General features: G+C 45.4%; 1 protein-coding gene across 1 annotated transcript in view; it reads right to left on the minus strand.

The window, feature by feature from the left end:
• Positions 1-1,955: 1,955 nt before the first annotated feature.
• Positions 1,956-24,611, minus strand: part of LOC108097299 — a 55,104-nt gene continuing 32,448 nt past the window's right edge. The window contains 8 exon segments of the mRNA XM_017199513.2: positions 1,956-4,981; positions 4,983-5,791; positions 5,794-6,096; positions 17,410-17,493; positions 17,496-17,538; positions 17,607-17,703; positions 17,773-17,929; positions 18,533-19,301. Coding sequence (XP_017055002.2) covers positions 4,571-4,981; positions 4,983-5,791; positions 5,794-6,096; positions 17,410-17,493; positions 17,496-17,538; positions 17,607-17,703; positions 17,773-17,929; positions 18,533-18,836 — 2,208 coding nt within the window. The 5' untranslated portion in view covers positions 18,837-19,301 and the 3' untranslated portion in view covers positions 1,956-4,570.

A 24,611-nucleotide genomic window follows, 5' to 3' on the forward strand; every position in this document is an offset into this window, starting at 1 on the left:
GAAAATGAGTTAATAAAATGCGTATGCGTAATCAAATTATATGTCAAGTGTGTTGACAACGTCGCAGTCAACGTTAATGGCAACGCATTGCCGAGAAGATGGAGACCATCATCAGCATCAGCATCAGCATCATCGTCCCCCAGCGCAGCACATCCTCATACCCTGGCAGTCATCCTCATCCTGGCAGTCGTAGTAGTCGTTCTCATTCTCGTCAGAGAGTCATCACATACGAGCCCGGCTGGCTTCCCTTGCCAAATGCGATTTTAATGACTCGAACAAAGGAGAACATTTAAGCGAAATTTATTACTCCGATGCGCGTGTTCCTGCCACGTCTAACTTATGTGTGTTACTTGCTGTGAAGGATCTGCATCTGCAGATCCCTCGATCCAAGGACCACATCCACACATCCACTTTGCAGCTGATCCCTCTTCACCTGACCGAATTATCTGCTCTGCTCTGCTCTGCCAGCTGGCGCTCGTTGGCATTTCACGAAATTAATTTAATGCCCTTTCATCTGTGAGAATTGAGGTGGTTCTGTGATGCCACCCAGAACACCGACATTCGGCTGTAAGAAGCGCAAACAATGCAAATATCGACCTACAGTGCGTTTCGTAACTGTATTAGTTAACTTCGTAAGCTAACTCCTGTCCCTTCAACAACTCAAAAGAAGCTTTTGGGTACTCAACACTCCGAGGTTAAATCACTCATCACTCAAGGGAATTAATGGAAACCCATTATAAAAGAAGAAAGTGTACTATCGAATGACCTTACACCCATGCAACGCACTGCCCAAATGCGTATGCAGTGGCTGGATAATTTCGAGAGACATTTGAGCACATTACACATCATTTGATGGGCTAATGCTTTTCCACTTGACATTTCGTCTATAGCCTCGACAAACACTTGACCAAAGAGCCCGGGGGAATGGGGGAGATGAAGTGAATGCGATGACCGGATATGGTGATATTTGTCAGAAGTAAATTAAATTGATGTGGCAAAAAGCTGGGCGCACGCCCATTCACCATTCGCCATTCGCCAACCCATTGCGATTGCCGCAAACAGAATGCCACTCGCCCGAACACCTGATGTTGGAGCTCTTGATTAAGTGAAATTTCATTCCAGAGTTGTCATGAAATGCGCACGCACAGAGATATGCCAAGAGATACGCACAGAAACGCAAATTGATTGCGAAGCTGTTTGCTATAAATTATTAACACTAATTAAATGATTAAATAATTCAAAAAGAGAGCACCGGCGGAAGGGAGAGCTTTTTATTGGTCGGCCTATCGCATTTTATCCCATTTTTATCTTTATCAATTAACGCGCAAATTGATTCTGTGCAAATTTCATTTGAATTCAAGATTCTCGCATTTCTCTCTGCATTCTGCCGCTCCAATGAACTCGGCCATTTTGTGGCTCGTTTTTTTTATGATTTTCTCAATGTATCTCAATTCGGTTGTTAACGTTTTGGGGCAGCCAGAAAAAAGCGAGCCTCTAATCCCCACCCTAACTTTAAAATATAGTTTGACTTACCCAAAATCGTTGATATAGGTATCTGGAGTTTTCAGATTTAGGCTCTAGCTTCCATGTACGAGCAATCCCACGGAAAATAAGAACATTTCTTTTAACAGAAAAAATCCTGAAAAAAAGAAGTCAACATAAATATAAATAATAAAAACCAAACAATTAACCTAGGTAACTTAAAAAGTAATCACTTAATAAGAACATAATTCCCAACATAAACTTAAATAAAAGAATCTAAAAAGAACATAATTCCCGAAATAAACTTAAATGAAATAATCTAAACTATAACTCAAATGAAGTCGATTTCTGCAATTAAGTAAGTAACAAAAGTCGAAATCTACTTCTAGATATATCTTGTTCGGATTAACTTTTACCATTTGAAGCAGTCACTAGATTTGTAAGCCGCAAGTGAAAACACAAACTTCGAGTTGTTGATTTTTGACTAAATTGTTCATGATGTATTTATTCTTCTCTTTTCTTTTGGTTGGGTTGTATATATATATATATATATAAGAGAGAGAGATGTTTGTATACATATATATGATGCGAACTGCGGTATTTCTTACTTGTTATTTGCCTTTCTCAATGCTAGATTAGTTTCGTTTTGTGTACGGCTACATATATATATGTATATGCATATGTATATGTATCTAGTGGACTAGGAGTACATATGAATTAGAGTAATTTATCCTTAACTGCCACTCGCAATCAGCCTATGCGGTTAGCCTAAAAGTTCAACTTACCGTGCTAGGAATTTGACAAAAAAAAAATTATCGTTATCGTTATCGTTACATTTAGTTTCTCCATGTTTACTTGATGGTATTCATTTGTCTGTGGTTGTGTGTCCGTCTGTCCGTGTGTCTGTGTGTCTGTGCGTGTCGTTGTATGCGTGTTGAAGTGGACTTAATTTAATTACATTGGCTTATTTTCAATATTTGTTTTTATCGCTTTTTGTTTAACCGTACTGCTGGTTGTTAGTTAGTTAGTTATTAGCTATTAACTACATAGACATATATCTGAATTGGCTTATTCTATGACACAAGTTGGAGCTTCGCAATTAGTTTCTGCGCGGACAGAGCCCATAAATTTAGGGACATCCTGTTCTGCACTTTTTATTCACTTGTCTCTTCAAATATTTTCGCTTTTTGTTTTTCAATTTTTTTTTTTCTGTTTTCTGTTTTTTTTTCTTTTGTTTTTTGTTTTAGTTGTATGCTTTGTGTGTTACGAGTAATGACTATCCTATCTGGTTTAATTTCACTATTTTAATTGAATGCCACAAATTGAATATGGCAAAAATTAACAAATGCAAGCGCCGGCCACGCCCACTTGGTGGGGGCGGTGGTCGCTCAAATTGAATTCATTTGAAATGAAACGAAACGCTGCTCCGCTCGCTTGACAGCCCTCCAATTGGATGCCCTGTCACGGGAAAAGCGGAAAAAGCGGAAAACAAGGCCAAAACCAACAGAAACAGAAACAGAAACAGAAACAAACAACAAATGGCCATTCACGCGCTCAATTACCTACAATCAAAATGCATTTAAAAAGTGTTTAAACCTAATTGCCAGTGGGCGGGTTCGAAAATGATGGAAATTGGACGTTGGACGTTGGGCTAAAAAGAGCGGAACACTCAAGCAAAGTGCCACCGAAGTTTTTGATAATCGTTGGCAATTCGTTGATCGCTGCTACGTGGCATCCAGCGGTTGGAGTCAGTTGAATGAGTAATCGGAGAATGAAAAGCTTGGCACAACATTAACAATACCGTTCGGTTTCCTTTGACACATACATACATACATACAAGTTACACTCATAAACACACATAACACTTTGAGCGTAAGAACAACAGTTCGATTGTTAAATACATTTAGAGGCTGGCTTAAACAACATTTACTTCGGTTGGCTGTATTTGGAGACACATTTGCAAAACGTAACTTTGGCACCTAACTATTATTTTTTCAATGCAATAAATCTGAATTCCAGGAATTCATATTGTCCTTGCGAAGCACTAAACAATACTGCTCTAAAAAGTTTATGGGTACTTCTCTCGTTATACTTTTCACAACTTAAAAAAAAATAGAAAACAGTATGCATAACAACTGGAAGAAGAAAATAATTACATCAGCATTTGTGTGATACAGAAAAAAAAAACTTCCTTCCAGGAATTTACATATCCCCTGCGAAACAACAAACAAAACTAATTGAAATTTTGCCATAGAAACGACAAAAACAAAAAAAAATGCTGAGCAAAATACATTTGAGTGAGCGTGAGGGAGCAGGAGCGACTAACTAACAAATCGCTTAAATAAACTTTGTCCTCTGGTATTTATACAATTTGTCATTTTCATTTGCATTCTGTTTGCTCTGCCTGCCCTGCTCCGCCCCCCAAAGTGCCACGCCCACGCACTATTTATTATTCATAGTTGTGTGTGTGTGTGTGTGTGTGTGTGGGTGTGTATTTATTAATTTCTGGGTTTGTGTGCTGCGGCATTAACTTTAAAAACGCCCTCATGCAGCATTCAATTATTTATGCATTTATCATTTAGAATTTTAATTTTAATTCACTCGCTCATTCCGTCACGAAGTGCGACTCAACTTCAGTTGTTTGCTTCCTTTGTGGTTTTTGTTTTTGCTTTTGCTTTTGCTTTTGTTTGCTATATTTACACACATATTAATAAATATTTGCCCAATGTTTTATTTATAGTTTATATGCAGAAAAACACGATGAACTTCAAGTTGAGCTCGGTGGCCCTCGAAAGTAGGCTATGCTTTTTTTCGTTCTCCTTTTCTTTTCTTTTTTGGGAAGTGTTACGCGATTGCGATGTTCCTTTTGCGATTGTGTGTGTGTACGGAGTGTGTTAGTGTGTATGTGTGTGTGCATTTACTTACAGTGTGTTTGGTTTGCTTGTGGGGACTTGCAATGGGCTCCTCCTGCCTAGACACGTATCACTTCACCTGGCGCGGGTCCCGCCTTCGGACACAGTGCATCATCGATGCTGTCGCGCAGCCGCATCGCGGCGTCCAGCTGGGCGGCCTCGTCCTGGGCTCCTGGTCACATGAAGATGTCGCCCACCGCCGGCGACTTGCGCGGTGTGGTGGGCACTCCGTGCGGACAGTGCGGCGGGGTTCCCGACCCGGAGCCACCTGCTCCTACTCCTGCCCCTGCCACGCCCACCGCCTGCTTCGATTCGTCCTCGAAGGTCACCATCTTCTCGCTGCGCGGCTTCAAAGTCACGATCTGCAGTTGGGCGGGGGGCGGCGGCGGCTGCTGCTGCTGCTGTACGGTGGGCGTGGCCGAGCAGAGGAGCGTTTGGGGCGGACCAAGCTGGAGGCCGTGCGGCAGGCCCATCCCCATGCCGCCCATGCCACCCATGCCGCTCATGCCCATACCCATGCCACCGCCACTCATGTTCATGCCACCACCACCGCCCAGCATGCTGGGGGAGTAGCGACGGGGCGGGGGGCAAGGCCAGATCCCCAACGCCCGACAGGTTGAACTCACTGATGCTGCGCGGCACAAAGTACTCCAGGTGGTGCTCCGGTATGCCCGTCGAGCGCCGGATTGGCGTGTTCCGCTGGAAGGCGGAGGAGCCGCCGCCGCCGCCGCCGCCCGCCTGCAGGTGGCTCCTCCGCGGCAGCGAGCTGTACTGCGTGAGCGTGTGGGCGGGTCCGAAGAACATGGTCTGGTGCTGGCCGAGGTTGTTCTGCGGCAGGCCCACTCCCACTCCCACTCCCATTCCGACTCCCATTCCGCCCACTCCCATTGAGGGATCAGCGCTGGGTCGTTGTCAGGAGGGCTTGGGCGTGACCGCCACGGTGACGAGGGCCAGCTCCTCGGCCTTGGGCATCACGTGGTCCTGCACGCTGAAGCGGCGCAGCCAGAGCACGATCTCCGTCTGGATGAGGCTGAAGCACATGGCCACCACGGCCATGCCCACCAGGATGTAAGCGGAGGCCGAGTAGAGGGCGACGGCCCCGTTGGGCGCCATCTCGCCAAAGCCGATGGTGCCCAGCGAGGTGAAGCAGAAGTAGAGCGACTCCAGTACGCTCCAGTTCTGCAGCTTGTGGAAGAGGATGGCCCCGCTGCTCACGTAGCAGAGCAGCACGCACACGCAGATGGAGATGGGGACGCTGGGGGAGCCGCGCCGCTTGCCGGCGGCCTTCTTGCCCTGCTGCTGCTGCTGCGCCTGCTGCTGCTGCGACTGCTGCTGCTGTTGCGACTGCTGCTGCTGCGCCGCCTGCTGCTGCTGCTGCTGGTAGACCGACGGGGGAGGCCGTACTGGTGCAGCTTCTGGTGGCCATAATGCCCCGGGCCCTTGCTCTTGTCCGTCTTCCGGCCGCCGCCGCCGCCGCCGGTGCCGCTGGAGCTCGGGCCGCCGCTGCCGGAGGAGCCGCCGCCGCCCGCGGTCCCGCCCGGACCGCCCTTGATCCGCTGGCGGCGGAACAGGCAGCGCATGCCCGCCGAGAGGGCCTCGCCCATGGCGGACAGGTAGAGCAGCACGATGGGGATCCCGAAGAGGGCGTACACGAGGGCCGCCACTCGACCCCACTGCGTCCGGGGGGAGACGCCTCCGTAGCCTGCAAGGAGAAGAGCACGTGCAACCACGTGGCAAACACATTGTAGTCGGGGCTTAAATTCGGATTTTATGCGTTTAAGAAATATTATATATGGTTTGCGAAACGCACTTTCTACGTGCTCCCCATATATTTACATTTGGGTGCAGAAATGGCGCAGGTGGAAATGCAAGAGGGGAACCCACAAAGGTAGAGTGCCACGCGATTTTAAAGATAAGAAGCAAGCCACATTTCCTGCTTAATTGGTGTCCATGTCCGTGCCTGCCTTAAAGTGCGCCGCCCAGAAAATAATTCAATTAATAACTTTCCCTTTGGCCGGAAAAGGTGAAGGCCGTAAATCCCAGCTCGAATTTTCGTGCACAGTGGAATCTCGTTAAATGGACCGGTTGACTGAAGTTTCAATGGCGGCATCGCTACGTGATCCCATTCGCAGTTTAACAAGCTTCAATCCAGAACTTCTATCTAATTAGCCGGCCGGACTCGGACTGTGCAGATGACGGAGAGACAGGTTCAGATACAAATACAGATGCAGATACAGATACAAATACGGATACAGATACGGATACGGATTAACAGGAGCAGATAGAGTCGTTTGCCTGCTGAGGGCCAGAAAACCGGACTGCCGACATTTAGTATCATGTGCATGTGGCACAACAACCTTTTTGGGCAGACCCCCTTCCCCCTTTCCCCCGTGCCACGCCCCCCTGCGACAGCCCTCAAAAGCATGAAAATAATAGAAAAAACGTAACTTTTTCTGTCGGAGACACTTTGGCTTTGATGTTGTTTGCCCAGGCCCAGTGATTTGGAGCACGACGACGAGGGATCGGAATGGACTGAAATGGAGTGGAGTGTGGAGCGGAGTGGAGTGGCATCGAGACTGGAAACAGAATAGGACCTGTGGCAGGACCTTTCTAGGCCTTCCTGCCTGTGGGCACGACCTAACCCAACAACTCTGCTCACTGCTCACTGCTCCCTGCTTTTTTCCGCCTCGGACTTTCGTTTCGCCCAGACTTTCGGCTCTGCGCAATGAACTTTTAATGTGGAAACTTTTATAATTGAGTAAAATCGTGCGTGTGTGTGAGTGTGCCCTGTGTGTATGTATTAAATTTTATTACTGAAATGCAAAAAAACGAAAAAAAGAAAACTCCAAAACGACAATAGCAAAAAAAGCACGACAAAAATCGGAGTTGAAAAACACACAGAAAATGCTCTTCAGTTGTAATGTAAAAAATATACTTTAAAATCCCAAGCACGTTTAAGTACATGGCCGGAGGGAAGTGGGCGTGGCCAGGGGTGGTGGATGGGAGGGGGGAGGTAGGTTGTGTTGCATGTGTAGGCTCTTCCGGGAAACCAACCAACCAACCTACCACCTCACCTCTCCTCTTCAGAGACCCACTCAGACCCTCTTGAATTCCGTGTTTCACACGCTACGGAAAAGTTGTTGAAAATTATCATCGTCGCATGGCCATCGTTCATAAATGGTAGCCCCGCCCACAGCCCCCGACCACGCCCCCCTTTTTTTGCAACGCAACGAGCAACGGCAACGGTTGCTAAAAATTGTTAGTGAAAATTATAACATTTACAATATGGCGTCCATAAAATTGTATGTAGTTATAACTAACTAACTAACGACGCACACATGTCGACCGAACGAACCCCCCGTTTTCAACTAGCTGCAAGATTACGAACGGGTTAAGGGGCAGGACTCCACTCCCCCCAAGCCCCCTCGAACCCCCCTCTCCCTTCTCTCCGTTTTACAGCCAGCAAAAACTGGCAATTATGCGTAGCAATTTTCGGGGAAAGTTTACCCCAAACTGCATGCCATATACACATTTAACAAGAGCGGGGGCCGTAAAACGATTTCCATGTTGGGGATTGAAATTTGGCATCTCGGATTGAGACTGTATGGTTGGTTGCTGGGGTTATGGGGGTTTGGGGTTTTGAGTTTGGGTGCTTGGGTGCTTGGGTGCTTTAATGGCCCTGTTGGCCGAGAACGGGTTAAGTGCACACGTAGTCACAGTCGGACGACACAACATGGTCAACTTCGGTTTTTTTTGGTCCACTGAGGAGGGCCTTGTTCTTCGGCAGATTTAGCTATTATGGCATTTTGTTTGGACAAGTCATTTGCCACGTGGCACGTTAACGGAACTGTCGAACTGGCGACATTTTGTTGCTGCCAAAGGGTAAATTATTTTCACAAGTGTACAGCATTAAACGTTGTTGGGCTGCAAAACAGCCAGAAAGTTGGGCGATTTTCTTAAAAGAACAGTTCGGGTTTTATGTATTTTATCAATATGCGGCTACTTTCAGTGGAAATGTAATTGCAATTAAATGATAAATTAAATCAATGTTTGCATAGGCGAAAATGCGTTTTGTAAATAGTTGCCAAACATTTAAATTTACAAGCTGTTGCTTTACGCTGTGGCTTAATATTTAAAGCGAAATAGCCACGCTCACCGACTAATTTTTGCATTGCGGGGAGAATAATAATATACATTTTTCGTGCCCGCAAGCAAACTCGCCTCTCGCATGCGATCGGACTCATATATACGTACTCGTACTCGTATATGTAGTGAGTCTGGTTTACTTAAATTGGTTTATTTTCGGTGGCTAGGCAAGGCATTTGATTTCATTAGTGAAAGTTGAGTGCCGTCCGCTGACAAAGGGCAATCCACATCGTCGGCAGGGTCAACGTGAGCCGCCCTCCTTTCGCTTTCGCCCTGGAGCCACTCTAAAATCCGAGCCAAAAGCCAGCGAGAAATATTTTACTACGGCAATTTTCGGGTATAAAGTAATTACAAAATACTCTCCATCATACACACACACTCAAACACACATACACACAAACGGGGGGTGGTTGGGGGGGTTGGATTTGGAGACGACTGAGACGACAAGAACCTCTAATAGCTAAGAAATTAATTTTCACAAAAAGCTATTAAGAGAGTCACAAAAATTTCCAAATACAAAACCAAACAATGTTTATTGGGGGAGTAGGGGGGTGGGGGAGGTGGGTGTGCTGGTGGGTTGGTGGGCGGTGGGTGGTGGTTGGAACATGGTCGAGAGTCACAATGTCGAAGGTTAGGTGGCCTCCACCAGTGGACTCGAGGTCAAGCAGCAATGGTTGAGTGGGCAATGAGGTTCTTCCTCACACTTTCTCCTCTGTCTTGCTTTAATTACAGATTATACACAGAGAACAAAAAATAGAAGACTATTTTTGGGAATGTGAGTTATAAAAGCAATAAGGCGCCTACATTTAAATCAGTACTCTTCTTTAAGCAGTATCAGAATAGAATAGAATCAGTAAAAGGACCGTCGGACCGTTACAGCAAGAGGACGTATTAAATGTGGAAGGGACATGATTTTCTCTATGTGCCACTGGCCCTTCTTGGTGTGTGTGCGTCAGCAAGTTTTGAGTAATGAAAGTAATGAAATTGCGACAGAAAAACACGCGCGCGCCCCTTATCATCGTAAATAGACAAATGTTCAATAAACAAAGCAAATTGCGGATAATTTTTTGGAGAAAGGCAGCAGAGCAGCAGAGCAGCAGGCAGCAGGCAGAAGGCAAAGGGAAGCATCGGAATAATAATAATGATATGCAGGGCCAGCCGGAGAGGACCGAATGAAACAAAAACATGTCATTAAACGCCCCAAAAACATCATCATCAATGCCTGGCGGATGGCAAATGAAGGGCGGAGGACGGAGGACGAAGGACCGAGGACATTGGACAAACATGACAGCAAACATTTTTATGACATGGCAACTGGCGCTTGAAGAATTAATTAAAAATTAAATGGCCTATTAAAATTGTTATCGAGACGCGGCGACGCCGGCAGCGACGCCGATGCTGCCCATTTAACTGTTAAACAAATGCGAAATGCGAAATGGAAACAAAAGCCAGCCGCAGACAAAATGTCCCAACAACGAACGGCCTGCAGTCCTATCAGATCTCCCCATATACTATATGGAGTATACTATATGCATGTATGTGTGTATGTATGTATGTATGTATGTACATATGTACATACACAAAGGCAAACATACATAGCTGGACCATAAAACGTTGCATGGCTGACATCGCGAAGTGACGCCAACGATGCTTGAACATGTCAAAACATGCATAAAAATGCGAAAATTGGCCGAGGGGGAGAAGTGAAGTGGGGTTATAACTCGTGGAAAGTGACAATATGAGATGTAGATAGAAAAAAGCAAGGGAAAGAGAGAGAGAGAGAAAGTCATAGAGAGAGAATGGAAGAGCGAGATAGAGAGAGAGCAGAGGAAGTCCCTGTCATTCCCATTTTGTCACAATTCATATGGCAAACTGTACAGTTTGCCATTGTTGCTCGGCCATGAAAATAACCTCTTGGTGGGAACAACAGCTTCTCCCTACCAGGCAAAAACAGCAAACAAAAACACACATTTTCCCAAAGTTTATTGATAGTTTGAAAGATGCAATTTGGGACGCAAGCTTTCATGGAAACCCTCTCAAAGGCTACTAAAATAGAGTCTTGAACAAGAGAGTCACATTGGCAAGCAAATTGGGGGAAAGCAGAAATTTATTTTAAACGGTTCTCATTATCATTCATCTAAAATCATTGATTATGTGCAGAGACCTTAAGCACTTAGTTTTCCCAACTTAAAAGGTAAGTGTTTTGCTTTAATCGGATCATAATTCTGTTTGCCAATACAACATTAATTGAACCACTTTTAAATTGGTAATTATTCGACAAATTGTTTTTAATCGGATTATTAGTTAAACACCTATAATAACGTTATAATGAATCGATTGCGATTTTGAATTGATAGGACTCCAACTGCCTACTTAACTAATTCAACTATTTTGGAATCTTTTTACGATAACTCTTAAATTATTCACTATTCCGCTGGCTATTCAGTTAGTTTATAAATTGTCGAAATTTCTCGAAAACAGCGCATAACAGTGACCCGAAAATAACTGCCAATTAAGCAAGCAAAAACTAAAAACAATTCAAGCCGCCTGCCTGGTTGTCAGTTGTATAATAATTTGTCAAGCACTTGACATAACGGATGCATCCCATCTCGCATGCTGCATAACGCTTTTTCTGTATGCCGAACACTCCACGAAAATATGCATAAAATAAAAAATGCGAACTCAAGCCAATACACAGGACCCACTGAGCAAGTAGGGGCCTGCATATTTTCCAGCGAACGCAGCACCATTTTCCCTCTTCCCCCATTTTCCTTTCCTTTCTCTGCGATTTTCACTCCCTGTTCCTAGCGTGATTGTCGTGCCCTGCAAGCTTATTCACAGAGGGGTGGCGGAGGGGGGTGAGCAAGGTCAAGGAGCAGGGCAGGAGTGGCCACTCGAATGGCGACGGTGCCTTGAACACATGCCCTGAAAAATGTTCCATATCCACTCAAAAGCATATTCACATATGCTGAACCAAGGAGCATATGTACGTACACGCAGAGAACAAATTGAAGCAGTAGTGTTTGCCTTTACCAAACCCTTGGTGGGATAGTTAGGGGGTTACCACTGCCTGGCTGTATGGGGAAAATATCCTAATTTTGGACGCGACTTAATTGCCATGGTCACACTGAGTCCTTTTTGCATACAAGGATTTTACAAGAATTGAGGGTTGGTTACATGGCTTTTCTACATTGGTAATTCAAACTTCTATTTTCTCTGCGTGCATCTGGTAAGACGACGTCCACAATGATTGTTGTGCTGCCTCGCTTGGCCTGACTTTTTGATTTTATGACATTATTAAGCATTGATAGGCGACATTTACACACAGAAATGAGAGCCACGCTTGATTGGGCCATGTTCCCCGGTGCGGGTGTGTAGGTGTGTGGGTGTGTGCACGTGTGTGTATTTCCGTATCCGGCATTAAAAGACAAAATTCCCAAGAGAGCCACAGAGACAAAGAGCCATTGATGGGGAGACAAGCGCGTGTCTCGGGCCCAGTTTGCAGGCTTTAAGTAAACCCCGACCCCTGTTTTGCCTGCTCTTCACTTTCGCTTTCGCTTTCAACTCTTTCTCCTCCCCCCTTTCCCTCTGCCTCCCTCCCTCCCTCCTTTTCTTTTTCGCTCTGTTATAATCCCTTACGCTGGCTTTTCCCCACTTGCGAGATTGATTGCCTGCAGTAAGTGTTCGTTCGCAGGAGATGAAAAACTAGCCGAAAAATCCGGCCAAAGGGGTGGGGCAAGCTGTGAGCTGCGCGAATGGGGAACGTGGTGGGGCTAAAAAATTGAGTAGTGTGCGTGCTGACGTTTGACACATATAATGGTTGTAGTTGTTGTTGCTGCTTCTGTTGCTGTTGCTGTTGCTGTTGCAACTGCTGTTAAACAGGAAGACATTAAAAAATGTATGCAGCATGTCAAGGGCTGTAAAGCGGTGTTAAGGGGTTAAGCTCCGAGGGGACTGATGTGACAGTAGGCTCACACCCACGCGAAAGCACACACACACACACACACACATATACACAGCTATACAGAGGGAGAAAGAGAGGCCACTCAATGTGTGCCCGTTGTCAGTGTGTGCGGATCGTGTATGAAACATGTTTGGCCCATTCATTCGCTCATTCATTTATTCGCAATTTCTCTCCTTCCCCTTCTTCTTCTTCTTTACTTTCTCCACACTGCCCCCCTTGCTGCTTTCTCCGCTTTTCTCCGTCAGCGGAATGTTGACTTATCTGTGATTGCTTCGCCGATATTGTTGTTCTTGCTGTTCTATCTGTTGTCGCGTTTGGCATTATTTGTTTTATATTTGACACTGACACACCCACGCTCAACCGCTCACCCGCTCACCCACTCACCCACTCACATACTCACCCACTCACTCACTTACACGCACACACTCACAATGTCTGAGCCATAAAAATGAGACTGCGAATTGCAATAAAATAAAATAAACTGTCGCGCAATATATTTTTTTTGCTCCTTTCCCACCACAACCCAATCAGTGCTGACTGTTTCTAGGCTGGCTTAGTGCACAGGGACTTCTCTTCGATATAATAAAATAGTCTACATTACAAAAATAAAACAACAAACAACAACAAAATTAAAAATATATTTTTTTAAATTAATAAATTTATATTAAAACCACTGAAATTAAATAACTTTCGTGCTAATATTAACACAAGCATTACAAAACATTACTGGGGAAAACATTTTCGCTATTAACCTGCATAATTAATTAAGCCTTTGAGCTTATTATTTATAACAATCTGGGAAAGTCCCACCAAATTAGTTCCCCCATTTGGGGCAACACTGCGAGACGCGCTGAGCCCATAGATTTTCGGCGGCACGTGTGGCAAATGATTATAGTGGCCGACCGGCCGGCGAACACACAATTCCGGGCATACAAATTATGTAATAATAATAATACAACAGAGGACGTGTCATCTATCATGGCTAAAGCGTTTTTGCGGAGAAAAGAGTGGGGAAGAGTGGGAAAGTGTGCGGGGAGTTTGAATGTAATGCAGGCCAAGGGTGTTTAATAAAGTTAACAGCCAACGGCCAATGGGGCACGATGCGGGTCAAGCAAATAGGAGTCGGGTGAGCGAAACACAAATGGCGGTTCGGTTCAGTCGAACGACAACGAATCTCTATCCGCATTGCATAGCCATTTGTAATTCAAAATGGCAACCGGAAGTGGCAGACGAAGCCATTACACGGATGGTAATAGTTTATGGTCTGGCAGCGCTGAAGGTCAACGGCGCAAAGAAGGTCAGAGTGGGTGGGCACCAAATGGTGGCACACACTCGGTATTTGGTCGGTGGCCCCTCTTTATTTGCCGGAGATTTATGTGGGGCAACCACCGAGTGTATGTGTTCCTGCCCGTTTGCATTCACTTATTGATTGCAGAACACGGAGAACAGAGAGCGCAGCATTTGCGATTGCCAGGATGTGTATGGGGTACCATATATTGCTCCTTTGACCACCCACTACTCTACAGCCACTTCCGACTCAATTAAGAGCGGCGAAAGTTCTCTCCCTACCTCGCGACAAATCCAATTAACAATAAAGCGCCGCCCTAATGTCATGCCACGCCCCAGCTTAAACCAAAAAAAAAAAAAAAAATAATAGCAAAAAAAACTAGCAACTTTTCCGCAGTTAGTTGGCTAAATGTGGGTTCTGCGGTGGCTCACTGCAGTTGGCCAAATTGAATCGCAGCTGTCAGAAAATTGCAGCGCGAAAACAACAAACACAACGCACGAGCGTATAAATCACAGCAGAACGAGGGGTGTGCTGGGTATTGTGGTGGGTATTTATTAGTTCAATGTTTTATATTTATGAGCACAAGTGTTAATTTTATTACCGCGTAACGGGGCGTATGTGTAATATTAATTACTCCCAGTAATAGACAATGAACGACTGGATTGTGTCAATAGATAATAGATAAGCCCACCGAAAAGCGTAGGAAATGCAAATATGTAGACATAAATTCGGGGATATAAGTGCTATACATCAACGGATGGGATTTTGAGGACGCCATTAGCCCGCAAAAGTAGGCAATGAAATAAGTTTTACGAGCTAAGCACACACACAAAATTGCCAATTTTCGGTGAATTTTAATTGAACGACGTCCTGTGGAGACAGGTGGGCAATGAGCACATCAAAAATAACTCTGAGGCCACAGCCGAGTATCCGAGTATCTGAGTATCCGAGTATCTGAATACCCGAACGAACATCCAGCGAATATCCAGCCATACAGAGCAGCCATGACAGCCATTCGAGATTCGAGAGTAAGCCGGCCGAATATCTTCATTATTGAATAATGAGCCAAGTGTCCTGGCAGGGCTTTAGCAGATAATCGATGGGAATTTTGCATAATGGTCTTGTCGCTGCCGACTTAATCTCATGACGATCGTTCCGACGAACTCCCAGTCGCCCAGTCACCCAGTCAGCCAGCCAGCCGTTCCAAGTCGCAAGCCCAAAGCCGGCAGGCAAACTTTTTGGCCCAACTCCAAGGTGACTTGATGGTCTGGCTGGGATTTTCAGATTTTCCTATTTCCAGACTCCCCACTCCCCACTCCCCACTCCCCCTGCTCTTCGCTACCCTCCCTTCGTGACACTGGGCGGGGCCATCGGCTTATTTAAAGACACACATTAGCTGGAAACAATCGAAACTTCCCACTTAGCAATTTGAGGACAAATTGTTTCATAATTGATTGATGTGCCATCAGGCCAAGTTGTCTCGAGAGCGGAGTTGTCGAGCATGGCAGCCGACAGATACGTATTTAAAGTCAAAGTAGCAACCTCTGTAAGAAATTGCAATCGCATTAAATGGGAATTGGGAACATTGTAGTTTGATGAGCACACAGAAAATAAATCGTTAAGGGAGATTTCACAGCTGTGGGTGGGATTTCTTAAGCATTTGCTTCCAAAAATTGTCACAGTCATTATATTTAGCCCCCTGATGGATATTAATAGTGAGAAAGCTAAAACAGAAGCTTTATCAAACCCTTTAAGTATGGTACATATAAAGCAGGAAGGGAAACCCAAGTCGAAAGCCACGCAGCTTGTCCTATAAATTTGGGGAAATGAAGGGCTTGCAATTATCCTCCGGGTTAGCCTGTCGCATAGATGGATTCCCGACCGCCGGCCCACTATTCTCCCCCCTTTCCCTTGCCCTGAGTCCTGCCGTATTTCTGGCGTTGTTGTTTGGTTTACCCAACTGCCAACCGCAGGTTGCCCTGCTTGTCTACTACACATTCACCGCTCCCCAGATTTCTGTCCCGATTTCCCGGCGCGTTTCCCTTTAACTACATGATGTCAAAATAATTTCAATGACACCCGCCATACAGTCGTGACTGGCAGCGTTGTGGCGTTGCAGAGCGAGCGAGTCGGCGATATTTAGACAGATTTTTGATAGCTCTCCCGGCGGCACTTTCTCCCCTTTCCCTCCTCCAGCGGCTGTCCGAAATTGAGTTTTGATTTCAAACTCAATTCACATAATGCGGGGGAGTTGGTGGGTGTGTGAGTATTTCGCTGCTGGTGATTGCTACAAATTCGATTGATTTAACGGCGCGTTTAATGTGAATGCTTTTGTGTTGCCGGCCAACCACAAGCCAAACTCCCTGCACCTCCCCTCTTTTTTTTGTTTTGGCTGCGGGTCAGCTACACAGCGCGTGTCTTTGTTTTTTTTTTTTTACAATGTTCAACTCGGAGCAGCCAGTGAATTGAATCTGCCAGGGAAAATCCGACAGTTGATACTCTTGCAGGGGGAGAAAGAGGGAGCCTGCTCGTACGTGACCATTGTTCTTAAGATCTGACAGAAATGGGCCTTCATTTTTTAAAGCTCGTTCTTTAAAGGATAACACACACATCCTACTCGTACTGCACATACAAAAATAATATCGCTCGCCTCTTTCATAATGACCAATAAACAATTCCAACTGCATTGTACAACATAGCACGTGCAAGCGTTAAAAAAATAAATCATTAATTATAAGTGCTTTTATTGTATATCCCCAATTAAAGAAAAATATTATTGGAAGCCACAAATTGCCGTGCCATGTGTATAATCCCCATTTTTTAGTTGAGCATTTCAAAATAAACACATTTCGATCCCGGAAATAAAATTACTTTCCCGCCTCTCTCGCTAGCCATTTCGAATTATTTTTTCAATTAATATTTTCTCCCCTCAACTTTTCGACCAGCATTTCAATTTACGTGCGAATTTTCTAGTAGAATGACCGTGTTCGGCATGTTAAACACGTTGGACGTGCATCTTAATGTCGTTTTTTTTTTTTTTTTTGGGCGGAAAGGGAAGAGGTGCGGAAGGACACTCAACTGCTTAGCCCCCGGGTTACTTATAACTAATTGAAATCAGACAGGAAAAAGGGCAGGCAGACGCATTGGTAAATTGAAAAAAATATATGGCCAGGCCGGGTGAGCAAAATCGATGCTGTCGGTTGACAGTTTGTTAATTAAAAACAGCAGCAGCCGTTCGTTGGGCGTTGGGTGGCGATGGGCGGTAGGTGGTAGGCGGTAGATGGTAGGCGGTAGAAGGGTGGCCAATGGCCAATGGCCAGTGGCCAGTGGAGCGGACATCTCTGGTCCGGCGGTCACTCAACGTCTCACGCACACACGCACACGTGCCGGGGTTCATGCACTTGGCAGGCTCGGATGGCAAACGTCAGAGTCCTGGCTAATAAATTGCTCGGAGAATCGAAGGACCGGCGACGAACAAAGGAATCGGATGGATGGATGGATGGATGGACGGGGACCAGGCGAACGGGCGAACGGGCGAACGGAGCGTATGAGCGATGGGTTCGCACGGTTCGGAGGGTTCGAAGGATTCGTCGGAGGAGGGGGCACTTTTCACTCACCTATCGTCGTAATTAATGTCAGGGAGTAGAGGAAGGCCGAGGCGTAGGTCCATTTGTGGGTGGGTGCATTCAGCTGGATGCCGCCGGGGGATACACCTTCGACTGGCGCACCGCCAGCAGCAAGGAGTCCTGCAAAGTGCCAAGGAAATGCTCGATTGGCGGACCAAATGGGGGAGATTCGGTGTCTGGTTGCTCACCTGAAAAAGCTGCACCTCCTGCGCGGCGAGGCGGGTCCAGTTCTCCTTGTACAGTATGTTCAGGTCCTCCGTTATCGACCACAAGCGATCAACGGTCCTGTAAATGAATATAAAAGCACAGATCACTCATCAGTAACTTTTTAGGGTAAGTGTTTTGAATATTCACCTGGATCTTATGTCCGCGTTGGCCAGTTCAGTGCGGGGAAACGGTTTGGAGGCAGCCACCGCAGTTTCCAGGGTGCCGCCGTCCTCCAATTCGCCCTCGAGGGTCACGAACACAATGGAGCCCATGGCGGTATAGAGCAAAACCAACAGAAGCACGCCTGCAGAGAAATCGAGTCATGATTTGCAAAAGAGCATCGCAATTTTGTACTTAATGTGTAAAACGAAATTGTAAATATTAATAATACAAAACACTGCACACATTTTTTGTGGAGCTGCTGGCTCTAAAGGATTTATTACTTGTTTACAAATCGATGCCAGATGCCGTGATTGAAATCATTGAGAGGAGCAGGCAACGGTTCGGATGAGGGAAAAAATGTGCATTCTATTGCATTTTCCAATCAAACTGATTGCGGCATAATAAAATACCAGCACAAAATATAACAAATTCTGGGTAACGAATGACAATGCAGAAGATGCACATTGTTATAATGCTCAAAAAATGAAATCAGGAATTTATGATAAATATTAATTTGTATGGATATTGGATTAAAATTGGTTTCACCTAAAAATTAAAACCCCTGACCACTGAATTGGAATGCAAACGGTGAGCACGGCAACACGAGGATTGTGTATATTATCCATACGCAGTGTTGCCATTGTTTGCAACATTGTTTGATGTTTTACAAACTTTTTGGGGCTTTAAACAAATAATAGAAAAGTTGCTACTAAAATCAAATGAAAATACACCCGATTTCACTCACCTGTGGCCGAAATGCAGTGCGACTTGGGCGCCCTTTGGCATCCGCACAGACTCCCGCCGCCACCGCCGCCGCCGCCCTCCCGTCCCGCCTGCTTATCCGCCTTGGAGCCGCCGCCCGACTGTCCGCCCGCCGACGTCTGTCGTCCGCCGCCGCGTCCGCTGGAGCCGTTCGCTGCTGCCGCTGCCGCTGCCGCCGCCGCCGTTGCCACCACGTTGCTGCTGCCGCTGGCGGTACAGGTTCCGCCACCGCCGCTGCCGTCGCCGCCAAGGAATGCCGCCAGCGGCAGAGGCGACTTTTTGTTCATTGTTCTTCTTCGGTTGCTGCTGGTGCTGCTGGGGGTGCTTTTGCTGCTGCTGCCTGTCGGATTGCCGTGACCTCCGACCTCCGACCCCTGGCCAATCTGCCAGTCAATCAATCAACCTGATCGAATCGAGAGAGCGAAGGTGTAAAGTTTCGGCTAAACGCGCTTCTCTTCTGCCCTTGACAACCAAATCAAACGCTTTGACGCAAACGCTTCATGTGCCACGTAATTTGCATCCCCTTTTTCGCCTTCGCTTGTGGGTGGGCGTGGCCGGGAGCGGGGGCGGGCGGGTGTTTGTCGATGTTATTATGTGACCGTCATAAAATGTTGTTATTGTTGTAGCGCGCCCTTTTACGATCCTGCGTTTTTTTTTTTCGGTCTTTCTCAGCGGTTCTTCGTTCTCAGTTCTCAGCAGTTGGGTGAAGGTGGAAGTGGAAGTGGAAGTGAGACAGCCTGTCACGCCGGATGCTGCAAATGCAAAATATTTTCATGAAAACCGGGCCAAAATGAAAACGAAAATTGCGTTGCGAGTGTTTCGAGGCGCAAATTGCATGGTAAACGCCGTGTAATTGAGTCAACAGCTCCAGGTTGGCACAGCAAAAAGTAATATCCCGGCCAACCGATTTCGCATACAGCTCATAAACACTTCGTTACCGATAAGTAAGCCTTAAATATTCAAGCAACCCCGAAAAAAAGGGAATATCTTGAGTTCTGTGAGCTCATAGGTATGAACATTTTATGCTTTCTCCTGAAACATTTAAAGTCCGAAAAGAACCCAGTCGCTAATTTAAATAACTTGCTGAAATAATAACCTTTTAAGGAGCACAGAGTAGAAAACTAAGCCAACTTAAAGCCTGGAGATCGGAATGCGGGTCAGCGGCCCAAGCATTCCCATTATCCTGCTAATCGCAGTCCACGCACTTACATTCCGCATACGCACATACTATATAGTATATATATCTTCAGTGTTTGTCGCAAATAATCGGATAAACGTGGAGATGGCTGGCATTTAAATTAAAGATTGCGCCACCCAAGCACAAAAACTTGTCGACTGGTGGCAGCGATTCCTTCTGGTTAGCACGTGCCATCCCTTTTTCCGAGTCTCGGGACTCGGGTCTCGGATCCCGGATCCCGGGTGCTTGGATCCTAATCCTGGGCCACTTCAATTAAGGACACCGAGGACACCCAGGCCTGTTTTTGCTTATTGCTTGCATTTTTGTGTAGTAGACCCGCCTCCAATGCTAATTAGGTGAAGACATCGCATCACGTTCCGTTCCTCTCCGCCCAAAACTCCCCCATTTAATGAAACATGTTCAATTGTTGTTGCCACACATGTATGTGGTATATATCCTGTCATTCAATCTTGTTATGAAACCCGATACTGTCCTGCGATAAGTAAGACACGCATTTGTCTGTGTACTCAGGCACAGAGAAAAACAAACTACTTCCAGCCCCGAAAATTTGTTTATCTGCAAGACTTAAGGCAACATATGTACATCTCATAACTTATAGTAGTTATTAAGTTTCTCTGATTACATACCACATTATTGTCAATAACAGCGTATGCCAATAATTGCCTAATAAATGCTCTACTGATGCATTTGTAATGCAGCTCTTCATTAGTATTTGGATAACAGATGTAAAAAAATACTTGCATTTTTGGAAATTACATTTGAGAACCAGCAACTGACGTGTCTGGAAAACCAAAGTGCGGAATTAAACCTCCCAGCTGATGAGTACGATATGCAAATTTCGATTGTAAAACAAAAGCGTCATTTCAATCAACTTTTCTCAGTGTCTGGCTGGCGCTGGCGCTGGAATAACTACACACATCAGGCAAATCAAGCGAGGTAATTGGTAATTGCATCTGCATATCTCATCTCTTTGGCCGCACAATTGAAATTGATATCTGGAGCATGGCAGACCGAAAGTACATGCACTCGGAATGGAAATACTTTCGGTTCACCTCAAGCTAAGTGCGACAGTATTTTCGGCTTTTCGCATTGCCAACCAAATAACCAAATGCTAATCTGCATTCCAGAGCCGGCTTCAACACGATTATCCTGCCAATTTGCGCAGGGCCAGCGAACAGGGCCATCATCAATCATGTGAAAGGCGGAAGGACCACAGACCAAAACAACGCTTGCCGTTTCCCCCCTCCCCTTCCAAAATTGATCAATCTCGGCCAGCGCAAAGATTAAATTTAAGTGTTTTTGGCCCAGAAATGAGCTCTAATGTAGCCAAAATGTCCTTAAGGTATTTGAATATCTACGTTCCCATAAATTGAAAAAGTTTCATGTTTTAGTTTCGGAATACGTATACGTATAATGCCCACAACTATGCAGTCACAAACTTTAAATTGACGAACTGCAGGCTGCCCGCATGAAGTATTTTTATTTTACAAACATTCCATTCCTTAACACTTGGCCGTGTTGGTTTTTGGGTTTTTGGTTTCACATCTGTTTACTTCCAAACAAGAATGTTTTATTTTTAAAGTAAATCTACCTTTTTTCCATACGAAATTCGCCATTGTTTACTTGGCTCTGGAATTTAAATCAGATTCGCTACAATGCGGATCAGGGGCATAGAAATGATTGTGTTTCCATTTGGGACTCAAGCCGATTCCCGACTTTGCTGACATTTAAATATTACACCTGTTTACCGCGCCATTTTCCGTTGCTAAAGCACACACACACACACACAAACCCTGAAGCTGGTGTGGAAGAAAGCGGTACATTAATTTCGCCTTTTTAATTGCTGACATTTATTGAACGCTCCGTCGTGTGTTAAATCTACCGTGAGAAGAAAGCAACATCGATGGCGGCGGATGAATTAAGGGACAGGAGTGGAAATACTTATGTATGTATGCACACATTCCAGGTGTGCGTCGGTGTGTGTGTCATTGTGCGAGTGTGCATGTGTTGTTGCCTTTGAGTCTGACTTAAGTGCAAACTTATGCCAATTATGCGAAGATTTTCCCAGAAGGCAACCAGCAACCATTGAATTTTACCTACACGTAGCGAACCGAAGTGGCCATGTAGTACGCAGTGTGTTGGCCATCGATAGCATTAAGGCCTTAGGCTTTAAAAAAGGGTTTCAAATGCACCGATAAGCCATTTAAGCCATTTAAGTGGAATGAATATGCAAACATTCGATTTCAAATGATCGAAGTTAATGGGAACTTGATTGAAATGAAATGGCTCTCTGCTTACGTTGTATTTGGCTTCCGAAGTAAAACTTTTTATTCGCTGTGTACACATAGCTCAATAAGAGCTGCGGGGAGCGGTAAAACTCAAGCAGATTACACGGATCATTAGCTCAAATGAGAAAGTTCACATGTTCTGCTCCTGGTGATGCTGCTGCTGATGCTGATGGTTCACCGGCTTCTCCTTCGCACTAAACACGACGTCCAGCACTTAATCAAATGCAAGCACAGTGCCCAGGAGAAGTCAGCCAAGTGTCCTGCTCGAGGTCCTGGCAACAGGCGATGAATATAGAAAGTAGGAAGTAGAAAGTGGCAAGGGGAAGTGGAAAGTGGAAAGGGGAAGTAGAAAGTGGAAAGGGGAAGTAGAAAGAAGGGATGTGCCAAGGCGAAGATAGATGCTTTTAAGATGGTCAAATGGAGGCGGGCAGAGAAGCGGGTTAAGACGACAGTGTGTACAACCAATATGCCTGATTGAAACGAAGTAACTTCCCAGGACATGCGACAGGACACACACGCAGGACACGTGCAGTTATTTGCGGAATTTTGATAGATTTTCCTGCAACTGATTTGCGCACGTCCCAGCGAAGGCAAAAGGTGAATCAAATGGAGCGGCCAGAGACTATCCTATCCTGTCCTATCATTCTTACTCGTCCTTTTACTTCCTCCCCCAATTCATTTTTTTTTTTTTTTTTTCTTGCCAAAGTGCAAACCAGTGTCTGTCCTGTTCAAGTCGGGCCTTCTGACGTTTACAAGTTTGTTGCCTTACTGATGACGGACCACTCGCAAAAAGAAGGACCCACTACCTAATCTTCGAGCGAAAATATTAATTTGTTTGCTTCTTTCCATTACATTGTTTAAGTAACACTTTTAATATATGAAAATTGATGATTTTTTGCCAAAGGAAGAGTTTACAAAACATTAATCGAATGAATTTTCTTTAACTAAGACCAATTTTGTTTCCATTAATCCCAAACATGGTAAACTTTTTTTCTGTAAGTGCCTATAAAAGAGGCATTACGAAGGGAGTGATGGCGACCACATAAAGAGATATCACATCACGCATGCCGCCAAAAACGATTCTCGTGTCTAAACTGACTGACAGGACACAGCAGCCAGGACACGAGTTCACGCAAAAACAAAAACAAAGTGAAAGAGAAAGGGCAGGACGAAAAGGAAGCGAAACTGGGGAGCTAAAAAGGGGGTCACATATCCAAATATCCATTTCTCACTCATTGCGTTTTTGGCAACTTGCTGCACAATTAAACGGCAAATCACGCCTAGGATTTGGTAAAAGCATCCAGTGCCCAACATCCTCTCCTGAATGCAGCAGCAGCAGCAGCAGCAGCAACAACAATGGATGGGATGCATGGTCCAAACCGCACAGAAAGCAATTGGGAAATGGCACAAAAACTGGAGCATGGCCAAAGGCGAAACCATGGAGAGATCGGAGGCGAGGCGAGGCGGAGGGCAAGAGATTGATGACGAGCACTGTGCGGGAAAAACCACCGACGTTTGAAAGTTGGCCAGAGGGCAAAAAGGAAATTGCAAATGAAATGTACAGAGCCATGGCGCAATTTCTGGGTGAGCGGTGGCCGAAAACTCCGGGTTAAGGGGGCGAGAAAACTGATCAGCGGGGCGGCGGCGGTTGGTTGGGCGGTCAAAGGGACATAAAGAACCAGAAAACAAAAGTTAGGCAAGGACCAAAAAATACCGTGGAAGCCATAAAGCCTCCGGTACTCCAAAAAAGGCACTAGAAAAACAACACGAAATCGGAAAAAGAAACCAAAACTAGGAGTAAGTGAAAAAACAAATGTGATTCCGTGAAAACATAATATATCTATGGCTAAGTGACACGAAAAGATCATAAAAGTCACAGAACACCGCAGATAACCAAGTAATGCAAGCGAAACAAAAAGTTGTATTTATATTCAAGTGTTTGACCGAACTAGATATCACGTATGTTTAGTTCTAATTTGATTGATTGGAACATCGTTGATTGAAACTACTAAGCTCGAAGGTTTTTGCAATTACACCGGTTACAATCTCGAACAAAAGCCTGCACGGCACTATCAAACAAAATTTACCGCAAAAAGGCCAAACACTTGTGGAAAATGTACTCATTGTTCTCGCAATGCTATGAAAGATCCTTGCCAATATCTAAAGCTGGTTCGATTCCATCCCCATCCGGGGAATATAAAATCAAGGGGTTCAAGAGGGGAGCAGAGGTGGGCAAAACTATCAAATTGATTATCCCCAAGCTGGCCGGAGTTGCCTAATTCTATTACCGGCTCCCGCTGACCAAATCCCCCGCTGCCAGCCAAACTCGCATCCACACAAATGGATCCAAACAATAACTCACAAAAATCCTCACAATTTGCTGAACTTGAGCCCAATGCAAACCGAGGGCCAACTAGGGGTTAAGGGCGGATACATACAGAGGGCGGGACGATGGCGGGGGCGAACACAAATGCTTAGGCTTAACCCACTTGAGGGGCCCTTGGGTTAGATTGTAACCAACTCGAGTTAACCCATTAGTGTTTGGGCGGGGAGATAAAAACCAGCAAGCCAGGAGG

The sequence above is a fragment of the Drosophila ficusphila genome, unplaced genomic scaffold (genome assembly GCF_018152265.1).
Source record: "Drosophila ficusphila isolate 14025-0441.05 unplaced genomic scaffold, ASM1815226v1 contig_198, whole genome shotgun sequence".
Classification (NCBI taxonomy): domain Eukaryota; kingdom Metazoa; phylum Arthropoda; class Insecta; order Diptera; family Drosophilidae; genus Drosophila; species Drosophila ficusphila.